This window comes from Capsicum annuum, chromosome 11, assembly GCF_002878395.1.
Source record: "Capsicum annuum cultivar UCD-10X-F1 chromosome 11, UCD10Xv1.1, whole genome shotgun sequence".
In the NCBI taxonomy this organism is placed as follows: domain Eukaryota; kingdom Viridiplantae; phylum Streptophyta; class Magnoliopsida; order Solanales; family Solanaceae; genus Capsicum; species Capsicum annuum.
In genome coordinates, this window is record NC_061121.1 from 64,837,078 (window position 1) to 64,855,481 (window position 18,404).

The 18,404-nt window shown below is 36.2% G+C and overlaps 1 protein-coding gene across 1 annotated transcript; it reads right to left on the reverse strand.

The window, feature by feature from the left end:
- Positions 1-14,607: 14,607 nt before the first annotated feature.
- On the reverse strand, positions 14,608-15,237 carry LOC107846514 (RNA-binding protein Y14A-like). Its single transcript, XM_047400138.1, is given in 1 exon segment — positions 14,608-15,237. A coding segment is annotated over 1 exon segment (630 nt).
- Between the last annotated feature and the right edge of the window lie 3,167 nt (positions 15,238-18,404).

The window sequence follows — 18,404 nt, forward strand, 5'->3', positions numbered from 1 at the left end:
ATGCATAGTACATTATCATTCTTTGTTATTTTTATGATTTAGTTTGAGGTATATTAAGGCCTCAAAGAACTCCCAGCTATTACACGAATCAAATAATCCTTACCAATTGAAATTTTGATAAGAATGTTGCTTTGGTCAACTTTAAACAAGCATATCTTTTACTCTACATGGAATTTTCCAGTTCAAGACCCACCAAGTTGTAGGAAACTGAATTAGCTTTCCAACAATATCATTTTTCCCAAATCCGATACCCGGATAAAAAGTTATGGTGATTTTTATTTCAGACAGTGGGACACCATGATAGCATCGCGTCGCGGTGACAGGCGAAATGATACTTGTCTTTCGATTGGAATAATCCAGTAGCTCATTTCGATAAGTTTATAAGACTTGTACCGCATCACGGTAGAGTGCAAATCCATACTCGTCAGCTTCCAGTGACACAACGCGATAGCACCGCATTGCGTTAGATTGCCAGTTTGCACTCATTAATTTTCAGTGATGTAATGCAATTCCACTACATCGCGTCAAAGTGCATTTTCACACTTGTCCATGGAATACAGTTTCAGCCAAATTTCAGTGGCTCACCGTGATGACACCGTATTGCGGTGAAGCCCAAAAATGAGATTCCATTGATGAAAGTTTTTAAATATTTTAGGGGCAATTGGGTCTTTTTCCATGACCCTAATCATTCCAAAACACAAAATTAATGCCCTAAAAGCCTACTTAGTCATTATTTTATTCGGTTCCTCTCAAATCAAGAGCATTCTCTCTCAAATAGAAAACCCTAGCCTTCAAGATTCAAGATTAATTCCTAAGAAAATTTCCAAGAAACTTCAAGAATTCAACTACTCAGGTATGTTAACTTTTCACTCATGAGTACCTTTCAACCATGGAGCCTAAGTATCAAATTTTAAATTCTAGTTATGATCTTTACAAGATTTCATAATTTTAAATTGTGATTTTAACTATGAACTCCCATGAACTGTAATTCTATATGATGTTTACATGAAATTATTATTGTTATCAAACCCCACATGTTTTAATGTTGTTATTCACTGATTAAATTCATAATCGGTGATGTTGATATTGAAATCATGATATTACTACAAGCTTCAAACTATTCTCATGCTTAGCTTGAACTATGAACATTAAGTTCTTGATGAAATGCCTACAAGAATAGATTTTGATATAAATATTTTCATGCTAAGTCCTTAAAGTTTTAGTATTATTGTACTATTATTGCTGTCTAGTGTTGGGGGTTATGAATACCCAAAAAACTTAGTTGTTTACTTAGTCTAGTATCTTCAGATTAATTTAGAATATGTTATGAGCATTATCAGTTCAGTCAGTTATCAAAATCAGTTAAACTAAACTTAGAACGGTTCAGTACTCTGAATCAATTTGGTTGAGAGTAGGATTTAGCATCGAGCAAACCCAGGGATAGGGCCTTACCTTATAGTTAAGGGTGTAACCTTTAGTAGCAGTCCCTGCATTCCAGAACTATATAGCCAGCATAGATTGAGATGTTAACATGCCAGTTGAGGGTTGATCTTATATGGGTATCTGCCAGTTAAGGGTAACCCTTAGTCCTTTGGGATAACACTTTAGTGGATCCACACAACCAGTGTTAGTACTCGTGGTACGGTATTGATACCCTTCCAATTGGGGTCACAGGTTGGACCCCAAATTGCTCATTGGGACATATCGATTAGATAATAGCTCCCACAGTCTTAGTCCAATCATCAGTTTAGTGATTCAGTTTTAGATTGGCTTGACAATAGCATATAGATATCAGTTATTTAGTTATTAGTATTCAGTATTTTAGATTTATGATTATATTCAAAATATTTTTTACGCTTATTCATGCATCTTCAGTACTTACAGTTTCTATGTATTCTATTCAGTATGTCATGCTACATATATTCAGTCAGTTATTATTCATTCACTTGAAACCATGCATATCAACCTTCCTCATTTAGCATACCAGTACATTCAAAGTACTGATCGCATACTCTTTTCCTGTGCTATGATGTATTATATCATAGGTTTGAATGCTCAGTTCCCCAATCATGCATAAACCTTCCAGATTATCATTCGTAGCAGTGGTAAGTTCTCATATTTTGAGGACAAACTATATTTACTTTCATACTTTCAATTCAGTAGTTAGTTGGAGTTAGTTGGGGCATGTCCCACTAACTCTCATTCAGTAAGTTTAGAGGCTTTTAGATATTTTAGACAATTAGTCAGTTCCCAAATTTCAGTTGTCATTGTCTGATATTTTATCAATATTATCAGTTTTGTTTATAGATTTTATGAGATTTGTTACTTAAAACCTTATGGATTCCTTAGTTAAATTCCACATATGACCTTTTGTTATCAGTTTTACTCAGTGCTTATAGCAAGTACCAGCTCATGGGTTAACTTGTGGTCCCTCAGGACTGTAAGCACCATGTGGCACCTAGGGTATACTCTCAGGGTTTTACAAACTTGATATCGGAGCCTAAGGTTTAAAAGTATCCTAGAAATTCTGAGAGTTGCATCAAGTAGAGTCTTGTACATCGGTGCAAAGCGCGCCACACTTATGGGCAAGAGGCTATGAGGTAATTTAGGAAAAGTTTCTCTTTTTTTAGTGTTTATGTTATACGGCTGAGCATGAGCTCATTTTAAACTCTTTGTCTAATCTGTTCTCCCTTTTGTTTATAGAACATGCCTCCTACAACGACAAATTAAAGAAAAATGTAAACCAGCCAGCACCTCTGCCCATTTTTAGGAAGATCCCCTGAATGATCATATTTCTTATGCAGAGTTTAGAGATGCATTCATTACTCTGAATCACTCTATATCAGCTCAAAATGCTCATCCAGCCATTGTTTCGGCCAACCCATTGGCTAATACTGTCGCAGCTAGGATTTAGGACTTTACCTGAATAAATCCTTTTCTATTTTTAAGATTCAAATTTGAAGAGGATTTGCACGAATTCTTAGACATGGTCTAGAAGGTAACAAATATTATGGGGTAACTTCTAGTGAGAGTGCTAAGATAGATACCTATTAGTTGTAAGATGTAGCTCATACATAGTTTAAGCAGTGGAAGGAAGATAAAGGCACAGATGCAGGGCCTATAGTATGGAAGGAGTTTGCTGCAACCTTCTTAGATAGATTCTTTCCATTGCAGTTAAGAGAGGCCAAGGTGTTAGAGTTTATTAACTTGAGGCAGGGCAATATGAGTGTGAAAGATTATTCCCTCATGTTTACTCAGTTAGCTAGGTATGCTCCTTATGTGGTAGCTGATAGTAGGTCTAAGATGAGTAAGTTTATGTCTGGTGTATCTGATAGTGTAGTCAAGGAGTGTAGGACCATAATGCTGATTAAAGAGATGAACTTGTCTAGATTTATGGTCCATGCTCAACAGATTGAGAAGCAAATGACTAAGAAGAGAGAGAAGGAGAATAAGCGGGCTAAAATAGGTAGATTTAATTTTAATCAGCCAAGGTTAGAAGATGGTAACCGTCCTCAGTTCGATAAAAATCTTTAGTCCCAGCTCCATCTTCAGCTAGTGCCCTAGTATCTAAATTTCGAAATAATAATAGGGATAAATTGCCAGGCTATAAGTCCCAAAACAGTGTTAACAGTGGTCGTACGAATCCTCTCTATCAGAAATATGGTAGAAATCATCAGGGTGTTTGTAGAGCCGATAGTGATGTATGTTTTAGGTGTGGCAAGCCAGTACACCAAATCAAGGATTGTCCAAAGAGTGGTCAGCAGGGTCAGTCCATTCATCCCTTAGTTTCAGCCGACTGCCTGACTCAGCAGGGTGTCATTTTTAGTGTTACCAGTGGTCAATGTCCAAATAGATTGTATGTCCTTCAGTCCTGATAGGATCAAGAAAATTATCCTGATGTGGTTACTGGTACGTTATAGGTCTTTTATTTGAATGTTTATGCTTTATTAGACCCTGGAGCTTCTCTTTTTTTTGTAACCCCTTATATAGTCATCAACTTTAGAGCCAGTCCTGAAATTCTAGTAGAGCCTTTTTTAGTGTCTACCCCAGTAGGTGTCTCTATTATAGACAGGCAGGCATACAAGAACTGTTCGATCATAATATCTTAGAAAGTCACTTCAGTGGATCTTTTAGAGTTAGAGATGATGGATTTTGACATCATTCTCGGCATAGATTAGATCCACTCATGCTATGCTTCAGTTGATTGTAGAAATAGAGTAGTTCATTTTCAGTTTCCATATGAACCAGTCCTTGAATGGATGGGTAGTACTAGAGCTCTTAGGGTTCAGCTTGGTTCGTACCTTAAAGCGAGGAAAATGATATCCAAGGGGTGTATTTATCATTTTGTTTGAGTCAAATACTGCGTACACTCTACACTACCCAAACCTCACTTAGTAGGAATATAGTGGGTTTGTTGTTGTTGTTGTTCGAGTCAAAGACTCTAATTCTGAGACTCCTAACCTTGAGTCAATTTTAGTAGTGAGGGAATTTCCAGATGTGTTTCCTGAAGATGCTCTCGGAGTTCTTCCCAGAAGGAAAATTGACTTCAGAATAGACTTTCTTCCAGATACTCAGCCTATCTCTATTCTGCTATACAGAATGGCTCCAGCCAAACTCAAAGAGTTGAAAGATCTCCTGGATAAGGGATTCATCAAGCCTAGCCTTTTCCCATATAGCGCACCAGTTTTATTCGTTCGTAAGAAAGACAGTTCTCTTAGAATGTGTATTGACTACCGTCAGTTGAACAAAGTCTCAATCAAAAAGAAATATCCACTTCCCAAAATTGAAGACTTATTTGACTAACTTTAGGGTGCCATTTACTTTTCTAAGATAGACCTCGGCTCCGGCTATCATCAGCATAGAGTCAGAGTATATGACATTCTGAAAATGGCTTTCAAAACTTAGTACGGTCACTTCGAGTTTCTAGTTATGCCCTTTAGTCTTACAAATGTCCCAACAGCTTTCATGGACTTGATGAACGAAGTGTTCAAGAAGTACTTAATATGTTCGTTATAGTCTTCATTGATGACATCCTTGTCTACTCCTATGTAAAAATAATCATGCAAATCACCTCAGAATAGTATTGCAAACTCTTAGAGTCTATCACTTGTTTGCTAAATTTAGTAAGTGCGAATTTTGGCTAAGATCAGTAGCTTTCCTTGGCCATATTATTCCCGGTGATGGCATTAGAGTCGATCCTTAAAATACTGAGATGGTGAGAAACTGGTCCAGACCCATCTCTTCATTATATATCAGGAGTTTCTTGGGTTTGTCTAGCTATTATCGACGATTTGTTAAAGGATTTTCGTCTATTGCATCCCCCATGTCCAGATTGAATCATAAGAAAGTTAAGTTTTAGAGGTCAGATTCTTATGAGAAAAGTTTTCGAGAGTTGAAGACTCACCTCACCACAGCTCCAGTTTTGACATTGCCAGATAGTTCAGATGGGTTTGTTGTGTACTGTGATACTTCCAGAGTTAGGTTGGGATGTGTTTTGATGCAGAGGGGTAAGGTTGTGGCCTATTCCTCTAGACAGCTTAAGCCCTATGAAAAAAATTACCTTACCCATGATCTTGAGTTAGCAGCTATTGTGTTTGACTTAAAAATTTGGAGGCACTATTTGTATGGGGTGTATGTTGATGTGTTCACAGATCACAAAATATTGCAGTATGAATTTTCATAAAAGGATTTGAATCTGTGTCAGAAGATATAGTTAGAATTATTAAAAGATTATAATATGAGTATTTTGTCTAACCCGAGCAAGGCCAATATAGTAGCAGATGCTCTAAGTAGATTGTCTATGGGTAGCGTTGCTCATGTTGATGGTGATAAGAAGAAGTTAGTTAGAGAAGTTCATCACCTTGCCAGATTAGCTATTCGTTTGGTTGATTCATAGCGTTTGGGTTCAAAATGGTTTGAAATCTTCTTTGGTTGCCGAAGTAAAAGAAAAGAGGGATAGGGATCCTAGTATAGTAAAGCTGAAAGAGACATTCAGAGATCAAAAAGTAGAGGTTTTCTCCTAAAGGGGGATGGGGTGTTGCGTTTCCAAGGTAGATTGTGTGTTTCATGTGTTGACGAGTTGAGACAACAAATTCTTGTAGAAGCACATGGTGCGCATTACTCTATTCATCCAGGGTCCATGAAGATGTATCTTGATCTGCGGAAAATCTATTGGTGGAGTGGGATAAAAAGGGATATCACAGAGTTTGTAGCTAGGTGCTTCACTTGTCAGTAGGTTAAGATTGAGCATCAGAAGCCTAGTGGGTCTATGCAGGAGTTTAGTATTTTCACTTGGAAATGGGAAGAAGTGAACATGGATTTTGTGATGGGTTTGCCTCGTACTCGTCGTCAGCATGATTTGATTTGGGTCATTATGGACAGAATGACCAAATCAACCTATTTCTTACCAATCCATACTTCTTATTCAGCCAAGGACTATGCCAAGCTCTATCTCAAAGAGTTGGTTAGGTTGCACGGTGTTTCGCTATCTATTATCTCAAATAGAGGTACTCAGTTTACCTCTTACTTTTGGAAAGCTTTTTAGAAGGATCTTGGTACCCAAGTTTACCTCAGTATAGACTTCCATCCTTAAGCATATGGTCAGGCAGAAAGGACCATTCAGATCCTTAAGGATATGTTGAGAGCATATGTAGTTGACTTTAAGGGTAGTTAGGATTATCACTACTCTTTGATTGAATTCGCGTATAATAACAACTATCATTCTAGTATTCAAATGGCTCCGTTTGAGGATCTATATGAAAGGAGATGTAGATCTCCAATTAGTTGGTTTGAAGTAGGAGAAACCACTTTGATAGGGCCTGACTTAGTGTTTATGGCTTAGAGAAAGTTCAGTTAATTAGGGAGAGACTTAAGGCAGCCTAGAGCCAACAGAAATTATATGCAGATGTAAGAAGGAAAGATCTTGAGGTTTGAGATTGGTGATTTCGTATATCTAAAGATCTCTCCCATGAAGGAAGTAAAGAGGTTTGGTAAGAAGGGAAAGCTTAGTCCCCGATATATTAGCCCTTACAAGATTTTGAGTCATTTAAAAAAGGTGGCTTACGAGCTTGAGTTGCTTGCAGACTTAGCATCAGTGCACCCAGTATTCCATATCTCTTTGTTGAAGAAGTGTATTGGTGAACCAGCTGTAGTTGTTCCCTTAGAAAGCATAGATGTTCAGAATAGTCTTTCCTACAAAGAAATTCCAGTCAAGATTCTTGATCGACAAGTTCGTAGACTAAGGAACAAAGAAGTTCCCCTAGTCAAAGTTCTTTGGCAGAATCAGTCCGTTGAGGGAGCCACTTGGAAAGCAGAAACAGATATGTGGACCAAGTACCCTCATCTTTTCTTTGCAAACATAGACTTAGCTTAAGGTGACAATCTTCTTAGAATTTCTCTTTTCCATGCTCAGTTTCAGCTGCATATCATTCTCCTGTCAATCATGCATTCACAGAACAAGCTCAGTCAAGTGTCATGTTCAGACTCAGCCATGTAAGCACATTTTCATCATGTATATTCAGCATGCAATCTCAGTTCCTCGGTGTTTTCATCTTAACTAGTCTCATTCGAGGATGAATATTTCCAAGGGGGAGATATTGTAATACCCCAAAAATCCAAACCAATGTTAGCATCATGTTTCAATCTCATGCATAGTATATTATCGTTGTTTGATAGTTTTATGACTTAGTTTGAGGTATATTAAAGCCCCAAATAACTCCCAGCTATTAGATGAATCAAAAAAATCCTTACCAATTGAAATTTTGATAAAAATGTTGCTTTAGTCAACTTCAAACAAGCATATCTTTTACTCTACTTGGAATTTTCCAGTTAGCTGTAGGAAATTAAATTAGCTTTCCAGCGATACCAATTTCGTCCAAATCCAATAATCGGGTAAGAAGTTATGGAAAATTTTATTTCAGGTAGTGGGACACCGCGTCGCGGTGACAAGCCAAATGGCAATTGTCCTTCGGTTGGCATAATCTAGTATCTCATTATGATAAATTTGTTTCACATCAGAAATCACAATAAAACTAGTACCGTGTCGCGGTAGAGTGCAAATCCACAGTTTTTAGCTTCTAGTGACACAACGCGATAGCACTGCGTCGCGCTATAAAGAAAGTTCGCACTCGTCAGTTTCAAATGACGCAATGCAATTCCACCGCATTGCGTCAAATTGCATTTTTGCACATGTCCATGGAATACTGTTTTAAACAAATTCCAGTGGCTCACCGCTATGGCACCGCGTTGCGGTGAAGCCCAAAAAGGGATTCCAATGACGAAAGTTTTTAATTATTCCAGGGGCAGTTGGGTATTTTTCCATGACCCTAATCAATCCAAAACACAAAATTAATGCCCTAAAAGCCTACTTAGTCATTATTTTATTCAGTTCCTCTCAAATCAAGAGCATTCTCTCTCAAATAGAAAACCCTAGCCTTCAAGATTCAAGATCAATTCCTAAGAAAATTTCCAAGAAACTTCAAGAATTCAACTACTCAGGTATGTTAACTTTTCATTCATGGGTACCTTTTCATTCATGGGTACCTTTCAACCATGGAGCCTAAGTATCAAATCTTAAATTCAAGTTATGATCTTTACAAGATTTCATAATTTTAAATTGTGATTTTAACCATGAACTCCCATGAACTGTAATTCTATATGATGTTTACATGAAATTATTATTGTTATCAAACCCCACATGTTTTAATGTTGTTATTCACTGATTAAATTCATAATCGGTGATGTTGATGTTGAAATCATGATATTACTACAAGCTTCAAACTATTCTCATGCTTAGCTTGAACTATGAACATCAAGTTCTTGATAAAATGCCTACAAGAATAGATTTTGATATAAATATTTTCATGCTAAGTCCTTAAAGTTTTAGTATTATTTTACTATTATTGTTGTCTAGTGTTGGGGGTTATGAATACCCAAAAAACTTAGTTTTTTACTTAGTTTAGTAGCTTCAGATTAATTTAGAATATGTTATGAGCATTATCAGTTCAGTATGTTATCAAAATCAGTTAAACTAAACTTAGAACGGTTCAGTACTCCGAATCAATTTGGTTAGGAGTAGGATTTAGCATCGAGCGAACCCAGGGATGGGGCCTTACCTTACAGTTGAGGGTGTGACCTTTAGTAGCAGTCTCCGCATTCCAAAACTATATGGCCAGCGTAGGTTAAGATGTTAACCTACTAGTTAAGGGTTGATCTCATACGGGTATCTGCCAGTTAAGGGTAACCCTTAGTCCTTCGGGATAACACGTTAGTGGATCCACACAGCTAGTATTAGTACCTGTGGTACAGTACTGACACCCTTCCAACTGGGGTCATAGGTTGGACCCCAAATTTCTCATTGGGGCATATCGGTTAGATGATAGCTCCCAAAGTCTCTGTCCAGTCATCAGTTTAGTGATTCGGTTTCAGATTGGCTTGACCATAGCATACAAATATCAGTTATTCAGTTATCAGTATTCAGATTATATTAAGAATATGTTTTATGCTTTGTCATGCATCTTCAATACTTGTAGTTTCTATGTATTCTATTCAGTATGTTATGCTATATATATTCAATCAGTTATTATTCATACACTTAAAACCATGCATATTAGCCTACCTCATTTAACATACCAGTAGATTCAAAGTACTGATCACATACTCTTTTCTTTGTCTATGATGTATCAATCATAGATTCGGATGCTCAGTTCTCAGATCGCGCATAGACCTTCCAGATTATCAGCCATAGCAGTGGTGAGCCCTCATATTTCGAGGACAAACTATATTTACTTTCATGTTTTTAGTTCAGTAATTAGTTGGAGTTAGTTGGGGCCTATCCCATCAACTCTCATTCAGTTAGTTTAGAGACTTTTTAGTATTTCAGACAGTTAGTCAGTTCTCAGATTTCAGTTATTATTTTCAGATGTTCTATCAGTATTATCAGTTTTGTTTACAGATTTTATCAGATTTCTTACTTAAAACCTTATGGCATTCCTCAGTTAAATTCCATATATGACTTTTTGTTACCAATTTTAATCAGTGTTCACAGCAGGTACCATCCCATGGGTTAGCTTGTAGTCCCTCGAGATAGTAAGCTTTGTGTGGCACCCAAAGTATACTCTCAGGGCATTACAAGATATCCTATAGCCTCTGGAAGATAGATACAGATGTCTATATACCGATCTGCGAGACTCTATTAGACATCCCGTTCTTACACCATTGATACCAATGAAACCTAGCTGCTCTAATACCAATTTTCCATAACCCAAAAATGAGGGTCATGATGGCACTTGTCGTGGCACACCTTGAAAAGTAAGCCTAGCACCTAAACTTATATGAAAAGAGAAAAAGATAGAAATATCCCAAGATAAGGCTTCTAGAATGAAGTTGAACCATATAAGTAATCATAACAATGCGGAAAGAACTTATTCAAAATACAAATCATGCCCAAAACTAGGTGTCAATAATGTAAGAAATACGAATACAATCCAAGAGTCAAATACATCGAAAAAACAACCACAAAGAAATAATATCTGTCTTTGAATACTAATAAAGACATAACCATTGTAGAAAGATAGAGGAAAACTTTAGACGCATGAATATCCAATCGCTATTCAGCCTACCTTCCATGCATATCAGTACATTCAAAGTACTAACGCATTTGCGCTATGGTGTTTTATACCATAGGTTCAGAAGCACGAGCTCTAGAGCATCAGTAGCATTCTAGTCTCAACAGTTAGAGATAGTAGTGAGTTCTCATCCTTCGAGGACATGACCATTTCTTTATTATCTCATTAATTAATTTATTAGTTGGAGTTAGTTGGGGACATGTCCTATTAACTCCTTATTCAGACAGTTCAGTCAGCCAGAGGCTTTTCAGACTATCATGTTCAGACAGTTATTTCAGTGTTTGGGTATTTCATACCCCATCCATATGTTATGATTTATCAGTTATGTTTCAGTTTTGAACCTTAAGGCCTTTCAGTTCATGTTTCCATATTTATACAGTATATTATGCAGTGTTCAGGTACATATATCAGTCCTGGGTTAGCTTGTGGTCCTTCGGGGTCATGAGCACCATGTAGCATTCTAGGTACCAGATTCGGCGCGTTACAATACAAAATACACAATAAGGGTGCGCCACCTGCAATTAGAAAATATCCCACAACGGCAGCCCACATTGCTTGAACTAATAGTTCAAATGTATATCACATATATTACAACAATACACCCAGATATAGAACACTAGTATACATTATGTCACATATAAATAGAACAGGGGAGAACATGTAGATACAAGATCATCAAATACAAGTAAAGGAAGGTCAAACAAATACATAGATGACAGGTCAATAAGACAATACAAAACAACATAAACTCAATAAAGTAACTGCAAGGTATATGATGATGATGATGATGATGATGCACGAGGTCGTCGTACAACCTTCGGGATTATCACACAATCCCCGTATACACCTACGGAGCTAAAGCTTGCCGATGTAGAACCCCTGAGGAGTTCGTCAACCTATATACAATCCATATATCTTATATCTCCTTTCTGGCATATCCCTCGAAAATAGTTTATAAGGTGTTACAATATCTCCTTCCAGGCATATCCCTCGGGGAGGGTTTTAAAAAGGTGTTGCCAGTGTTTCTTAGATGTTTCCACGGCTGTTTCATGAATGAGTATGATATGAGGATGTAATGCTCACAACCAATCACAATAAGTATTTTCACAACCAACCATAATGATATATTTCCACAACCATGTGAGTCAATATTCACTCATTATTTCAGTTTCATCCATGAATTTTCACATGTCTCATATGCCAAATAAAGTATGAATAAAATCACAATACACCAATGGTACCATATTAAGCATCTTAACAACACAATACAATTATTCACATATATTCAAGTCTATCAATATCACATAGGACCCCACACGGTCACACATATCATATAATAACTCAATTTTGACAATTACATCACATATAGGCCCCCCCACACAGGAACAACACATAAATAGCCATTTTTCATAATTAGTTCTCACCCTTAACATGTATTTTGTATCATCATTTACTACCCAGCCTAGTCTGAAAGAGTTAATCCATAATCTACCTCGAAAGCCGAAATCGGTCCGCTACACTTGAACTCGCAACCTTACTTTTCACGAACAATACCAAACTCCTCTAAAAATAGAAAATATGAAATCTACACATCAAAACAAAACCAATGACACTCATATTGACTACTTTTTATTCGGGGTCAAAACGGACCCCCGAAACGGGCTTCCAAAAACAAGAAGGGAAAAATCAGAACTTTACTTCAAAAACATGTTCCCCATATTTTTAGAAACCTAAATCTGAAAATCCAAGCTAAATCGAGTAAAAAACGAGGTTCAAAATGAAGAAAAACCATTTTTGAGCTTTGCCGGGTAAAATCTTTGAAATTCAGGTTAAAATCAAGAATCGTAGTTGTTTTGAAGGTTAAATTGATGAAAAACTAGTAATTATAAGATAAAAACATGATTCAAGTGAAAAGTAGTGAAATTTGGATTTAAAATCATGCCCTAATATTTTTGAGGTTTTGAAAATTAATTAAGAAGTTACTAGGAAAAAAGTGAATTCTTACCTTAAATTCATAAAAAAACTAAGAAATAGGGGTTAATCTAACTTCCCAAGCTCCCACAAACTTTACTTTTATGCTCCCACACTATTTTAGAGTTTATCTCTCTAGAGACAAGATGAAAAATGAACAAAATAGGCCAAAAAAGGTGAAAAACCTGTATTTATTGCAGATTTTCTGCAACATTTAGTTCTGATTTTTCCCTTAAGTCGAAACGAACTCCGATGGGGTGCCCGAAATTCGTTCGGAGTCTGATTTACACAAAAGAATAATGTAACCATACTAAATTCGACGTTCTGAATGCGTTGGCGGTATCAAATTTAAAAAAATATATATTATTTTCATAAAGTTGATCCCCGAAACCCGAAATCATAATTTTTTAAATCGAGGATCAAAATTAGATTTAAAAGCCATAAAATTATATCAAATATGCTAACATCCTAAAATTGACATTCTGGATCTAATGGCAAAGTCAGATTTTTCATCTGAGGTCGTTTCGATCAAATGTGGGTCCCACACCCTATTTCTAATTTTTTAATTTTTCGATCAATAGGTCAAAATGAGCTCGGGTGCACCAGGACCCAAACCAAAGGTTTACCTAGCCTAAAATCGATATTCCAGAGCTACTGGTGTAGTCCGTTCGTCCATCCACCATACGGATCAAAAGATATCCACATAAGTCCAAAATAAGGCTCTCGAAGCCATCAAAAATCACAATATTGCATAAATAATACCAAAATGCATCAGAAATCATGTCAATCACTCCCACATCCCAAAAATACCATAATGCAACTATAGGAAGGGATAAAATAGTCAAATCACATAAAATCATAAATTTTACATATTTCATCCAATTTTTAGGTCGTTACATACGTATACTAGTATCAATATATATATATAAAGAAGAGTTTAAGCCAATCCTATGTGACATGCCTTAGCGGCCTCCAAACCTATTTATCTTTTTTGTGGGTTTTTTGGACATTAATTGAATTTTCTCCTTATTTTTAATACTTATGTGTCCAAAGAAAAAAATTACTATATTTAACTCTTTTAAATATGCTTAAGTTTTTTCTTATAAAGACAAATGAAAAGTTTCAATTATTAATGAAAATAATTATTGAGTATTCAAAGCATGAAATGTTATTTCATACTTATATGGGATGAAGAGTATTTGGCACATTCTTCATCTTTCACCTTATTTCCATCCCATGTTTTCGTCGGCATGAAAGGCTATTTCATGATTAGGTTGGATGAAGAATATTTGGTACATTCATCTTCTCATCTTGTTTTCATCCCATATTTTTCATCGTAATTTTTTCGTATAAATATGTGTATAACTCAGAACAAGTATAGGATAGTCTTCTTGCTATCTATAGTCTTGTCACGACCCAAAAATGAGGGTCGTGAAGGCACTTGTCGCAACGTACCTTGACAAGTAAGCCTATCACCCAAACTAATACGAAAAGAGGAAAAGACAAAAATATCTCAAGGTAAGGCTTCTAGAATGAAGCCAAACCATATAAGTAATCATAACAATGCAGAACTTATCCAAAATACCAATCATGCCCAAAACCAGGTGTCAATAGTGTAAGAACTACTAATATAATCCGAGAGTCAAATACATTAGAAAAATAACCACAAATGAATAATATCTGTCTACGAATACTAATAAAGACATAACTACTATATAAAGATAGAGTTAAACTTCGGACGCATGAATGTCCAACCGCTAACTTGGAAGCTCCAACAATCGCCAGAGTCTTTTTTTCAGATGATAACTGAAAAGTTCTGAATATTCTCAAAAAATAACCTAAATTTTCACATAGGCCAAAGAAAGTGCACACCAATGAAAAAGCTCGAGAAGAATTCACTTACAACTGAGTTATGGGAATTTAAAATTAAAGAAACATATAAAAAAGCTCAGCAAAGAAACAAAGGTACACATGGAATTACAACATAGACCAGGAATTCGTAGAGCCTGGTCTATAGAAGCCAGTGACACAATCCTTGTAAAAAGGAGTACGTAGAATTAGAATCGCCACCTGTTTGAACTTTTAAAATGATGACTTCACTCCTCCCAGCATTTCTCTTTCTAAAGGGACCTTTGTTGAATGCCCAATCCACATGTATAGTCTGAGTGAGCAGCTCATTCCCATCCATTTCATTGATAGCTCTTTCTGCTTCTTCAAAGTTTTCATATTCAATAAGCGCATAACCCTTGATAAATCTAGAACGACGATCCAGATTCAAATGTAAATTCTTGATCTCCCCGAACTCACCAAATGTATCATGAAGATGATCTTCTTGTGCCTCCTCATTAACTTCAGTGACTAAAATAACTCATCCTTCAATGGATCATTCAGGTCTAGGTCCACCTTCGGTCATGAGAGAATCAAATCTGGCAAAAAGGTAAGCATTACGTTCAGCTTCAGCAGTCTCTTCACAGAAACCAGGACCTTTGATTTTCTTAGAGCCAGAAGAACCACCGTCGGTAGTAGTAATGACTGATTTGAGCTTTGGAATTGGTGCCCTAGGTGATGAACCCTTAACATCTTCATCTATTAGATCATCTTCCTTTGGCTCAAAATCTACAGTTTCCTCTACGTTCGCCATTTTGCTTTACAATCGCCCGAGTCAAGCAAGTTGAGGCACACTCGAGCTAGGACCTGCGCCGAAAGGGCGCAGTAGGCATGAGTACGGTCCACTTATACTCAATAGGTATCATAGGCTGACCAAGCAAAGTAGTGAATAAAGAATACAAAATATACACTAAGGGCACGCCACCTGCAATCAGAAAATGTCCCACAATGGCAGCCTACACCACTTTCACTAACAATTCTATAATGTCCATATATAATATAATAATACACAAGATAGGGATACAAATATACACAATATCATATACAGAGGGACATTTATAATCAAGATCCTCAAGTACAATTAAAGAAAGACAGAATAATTAGACATTAACAAGTCAAGATATAGAACTAATAGGTAGATAACAAGTCAATATGACAATTCCAACACAACATAAACATAATAAGCGGGTGCAATGTATATAATATTGATGATAATGCATGGTATTGGCACACAGTTTCAAGTTTGGCACACAACCTCAAGTTTGGCACATAGCCTCAAGTTTGGCACACAACCTTAAATTTGGCACACAACCTCAAGTTTGGGACACAACCTCAAGATCACCAATATCTGAAACTCTTCTCCGGCATATCCTTCGGAGATGGTCCATAAAATCTAATATCTAATACCAATATCTAGTATTCTAGTGTTTCCAGTATTTTCAAAGCACATACATAACATAAGGCATAAATCAAGTACACATACATGACAACAAGTATATATAAAGCAGTAAAACGAACAAGTGAAATGATGCGTATGATGACATGAGAATGACGATGCAATGTTCACAACCATTCAAAATATGTATTTCCATAACCAATCCATGTGATGTATTTTCACACCCAATCCACATGATATATTTCCACAACCAATCACAATGTTACAATTCTACAACCACGTGAGCCAATATCCACTCATTACTTTCGTTTCATCCATGAATTTCCACATGTCTCATATACCAATAAGTATGGATATATCACAATATAACAATGAAACCATATTTGGAATTTCAACAACACAATAAAATTATTCGTATGTATTCTAGGCTATCAATGTCACAGCATCCTACACGGTCACACAATCACATGATATCTCAATTTCAACAATTACATTACATATAGGACCCTACACAGGCACAACACATAGATATACATTTTTCATGATTAGTTCCCACCCTTAACATGCATTTAGTATCATCATTTACTACCCAACCCAGTCTGAAAGAATTAAGTTATAACCTACCTCAAAAGGCGAAACCAATTTGCTACATTTTGAACCCACGATCTTACTTTTCATGAACAATCTCAAACACCACTAAAAATATCAAATATAAAATCTATGCATCAAAATAAAACCAACGACACTCATATTGACTATTTTTGGTTCGGGGTCAAAAAGGACCTCGAAATGGGTTTTCAAAAAATAAGAGAAAAATTAGAACTTTACTTCAAAAATGTGTTCCTCGTATTTTTAGGAACCTACAGCTGAAAATCTAAGTCAAATTGAGTAAAAAAACGAGGTTCAAATCGAAGAAAAATTATTTTTGAGCTTTTCCGGGTAAAATCTTTGAAATTCGAGTTAAAATTAAGAATCAAGGTTATTTTAAGGGTTAAATTGCTGAAAAACCAGTAATTATGAGATAAAAATATTATTCAAGTGAAAATGGGTTTAAAATCAAGTCCTAAGATTTTTCGGATTTTGAGAAATTAATTAAGAAATTACTAAGAAATGGATAAATTCTTACTTTAAATCCTTAATAAAATCAAGAAATAGATGTTAATGTAGCTTTCCAAACTCCCACAAGTTTCGCTTTTAAGATTCCACACTATTTTAGGGTTTAACTTTCAAGAGACAAGATGAAAAATGAGCAATATGAGCCCAAAATTGCTATATATATATTACAGAAAAATTGCACAAAAAAGCTGCATTTTTTTAAAGTCCAATCTGGACTTTGACGGGGTGCCCGAAATTCGTTTGGAGTTTAATTCATGCAAACAAACTAAACAACCATACTAAACGCAATGGCAATATCATATTTTTAAAAAAACATCGTTTTCACAAAGTTGACCCCCGAAATCCGAAATCATAATTTTTTAAATCAAGGGTCGAAATGGGATTTAAAAGCCGTAAAATCATAGAAAACATGCTAACACCATAAATTCAATATTTTAGATCTGCTAGAAAATTTGAATTTTCCATCCGAGGTTATTTTGATCAAATGTAGGTCCCATACCCATATTTTAATTTTTCAACTTTCCGATCAATTGGTCGAAATGAGCTTGGGTGCGTCGGAACCCAAACCAAAGGTCTACCTAGCCTAAAATTGATATTCTGGAGCTGCTGGCATAGTCCGTTTGGCCAACCGTCGTACGGATCAAAAGATATCTCCATAAGTCTAAAATGAGGCTCTCGAAGCCATCAAAAACCACAATATCGCCTAAATGATACCAAAATACATCAAAAATCATGCCAATCACTCCCACACCCCAGAAACACCATAATACAACTACGGGGAGGGCTAAAATAGTCAAATTAGACAAAATCACAAATTTTACATATTTCATCAAATTTTTAGATCGTTACATCATCCACCACTAAAAATTCAGTTCGTCCTCGAACTAAGGCACAAAAATACCTAAATCAATGAAGAGCTGAGGATAAGAACTACGCATATCAGACTCAACCTCTCAAGTAACTTCATCTACAGGTCGATGTCGCCACTGAAACTTAACCATAGTTTTTTAACTCTAGAGCACAACCGCCTAACATCCCTAGCTAAAATGGAGACCTGCTCCTCAACAAAGACAACCGCTCATTTAACTGAACCGACTCCCAACAAATGACACGAGACTCATCAGAAATATCTTGGCGAAGCATAAAAACATGAAAAATTGGATGAACAATTGATAAATTAGGGGGCAAATCCAACTCATAAGCCACATCACCAACAGTCTAAAGAATCTCAAATGGACCAATATACTTGGGGCTAAGCTTGTCCCTCTTCCCAAACCTTATCACACCCTTTATGAGTGACACTCGAAGGAAAACACGATTACCAACACCAAATATTAAGGCATAAAGTCTACGATCAGCATAGCACTTCTGCCTACTCTAAGCCGCTCTAAGTCTATCCTGAATGACCC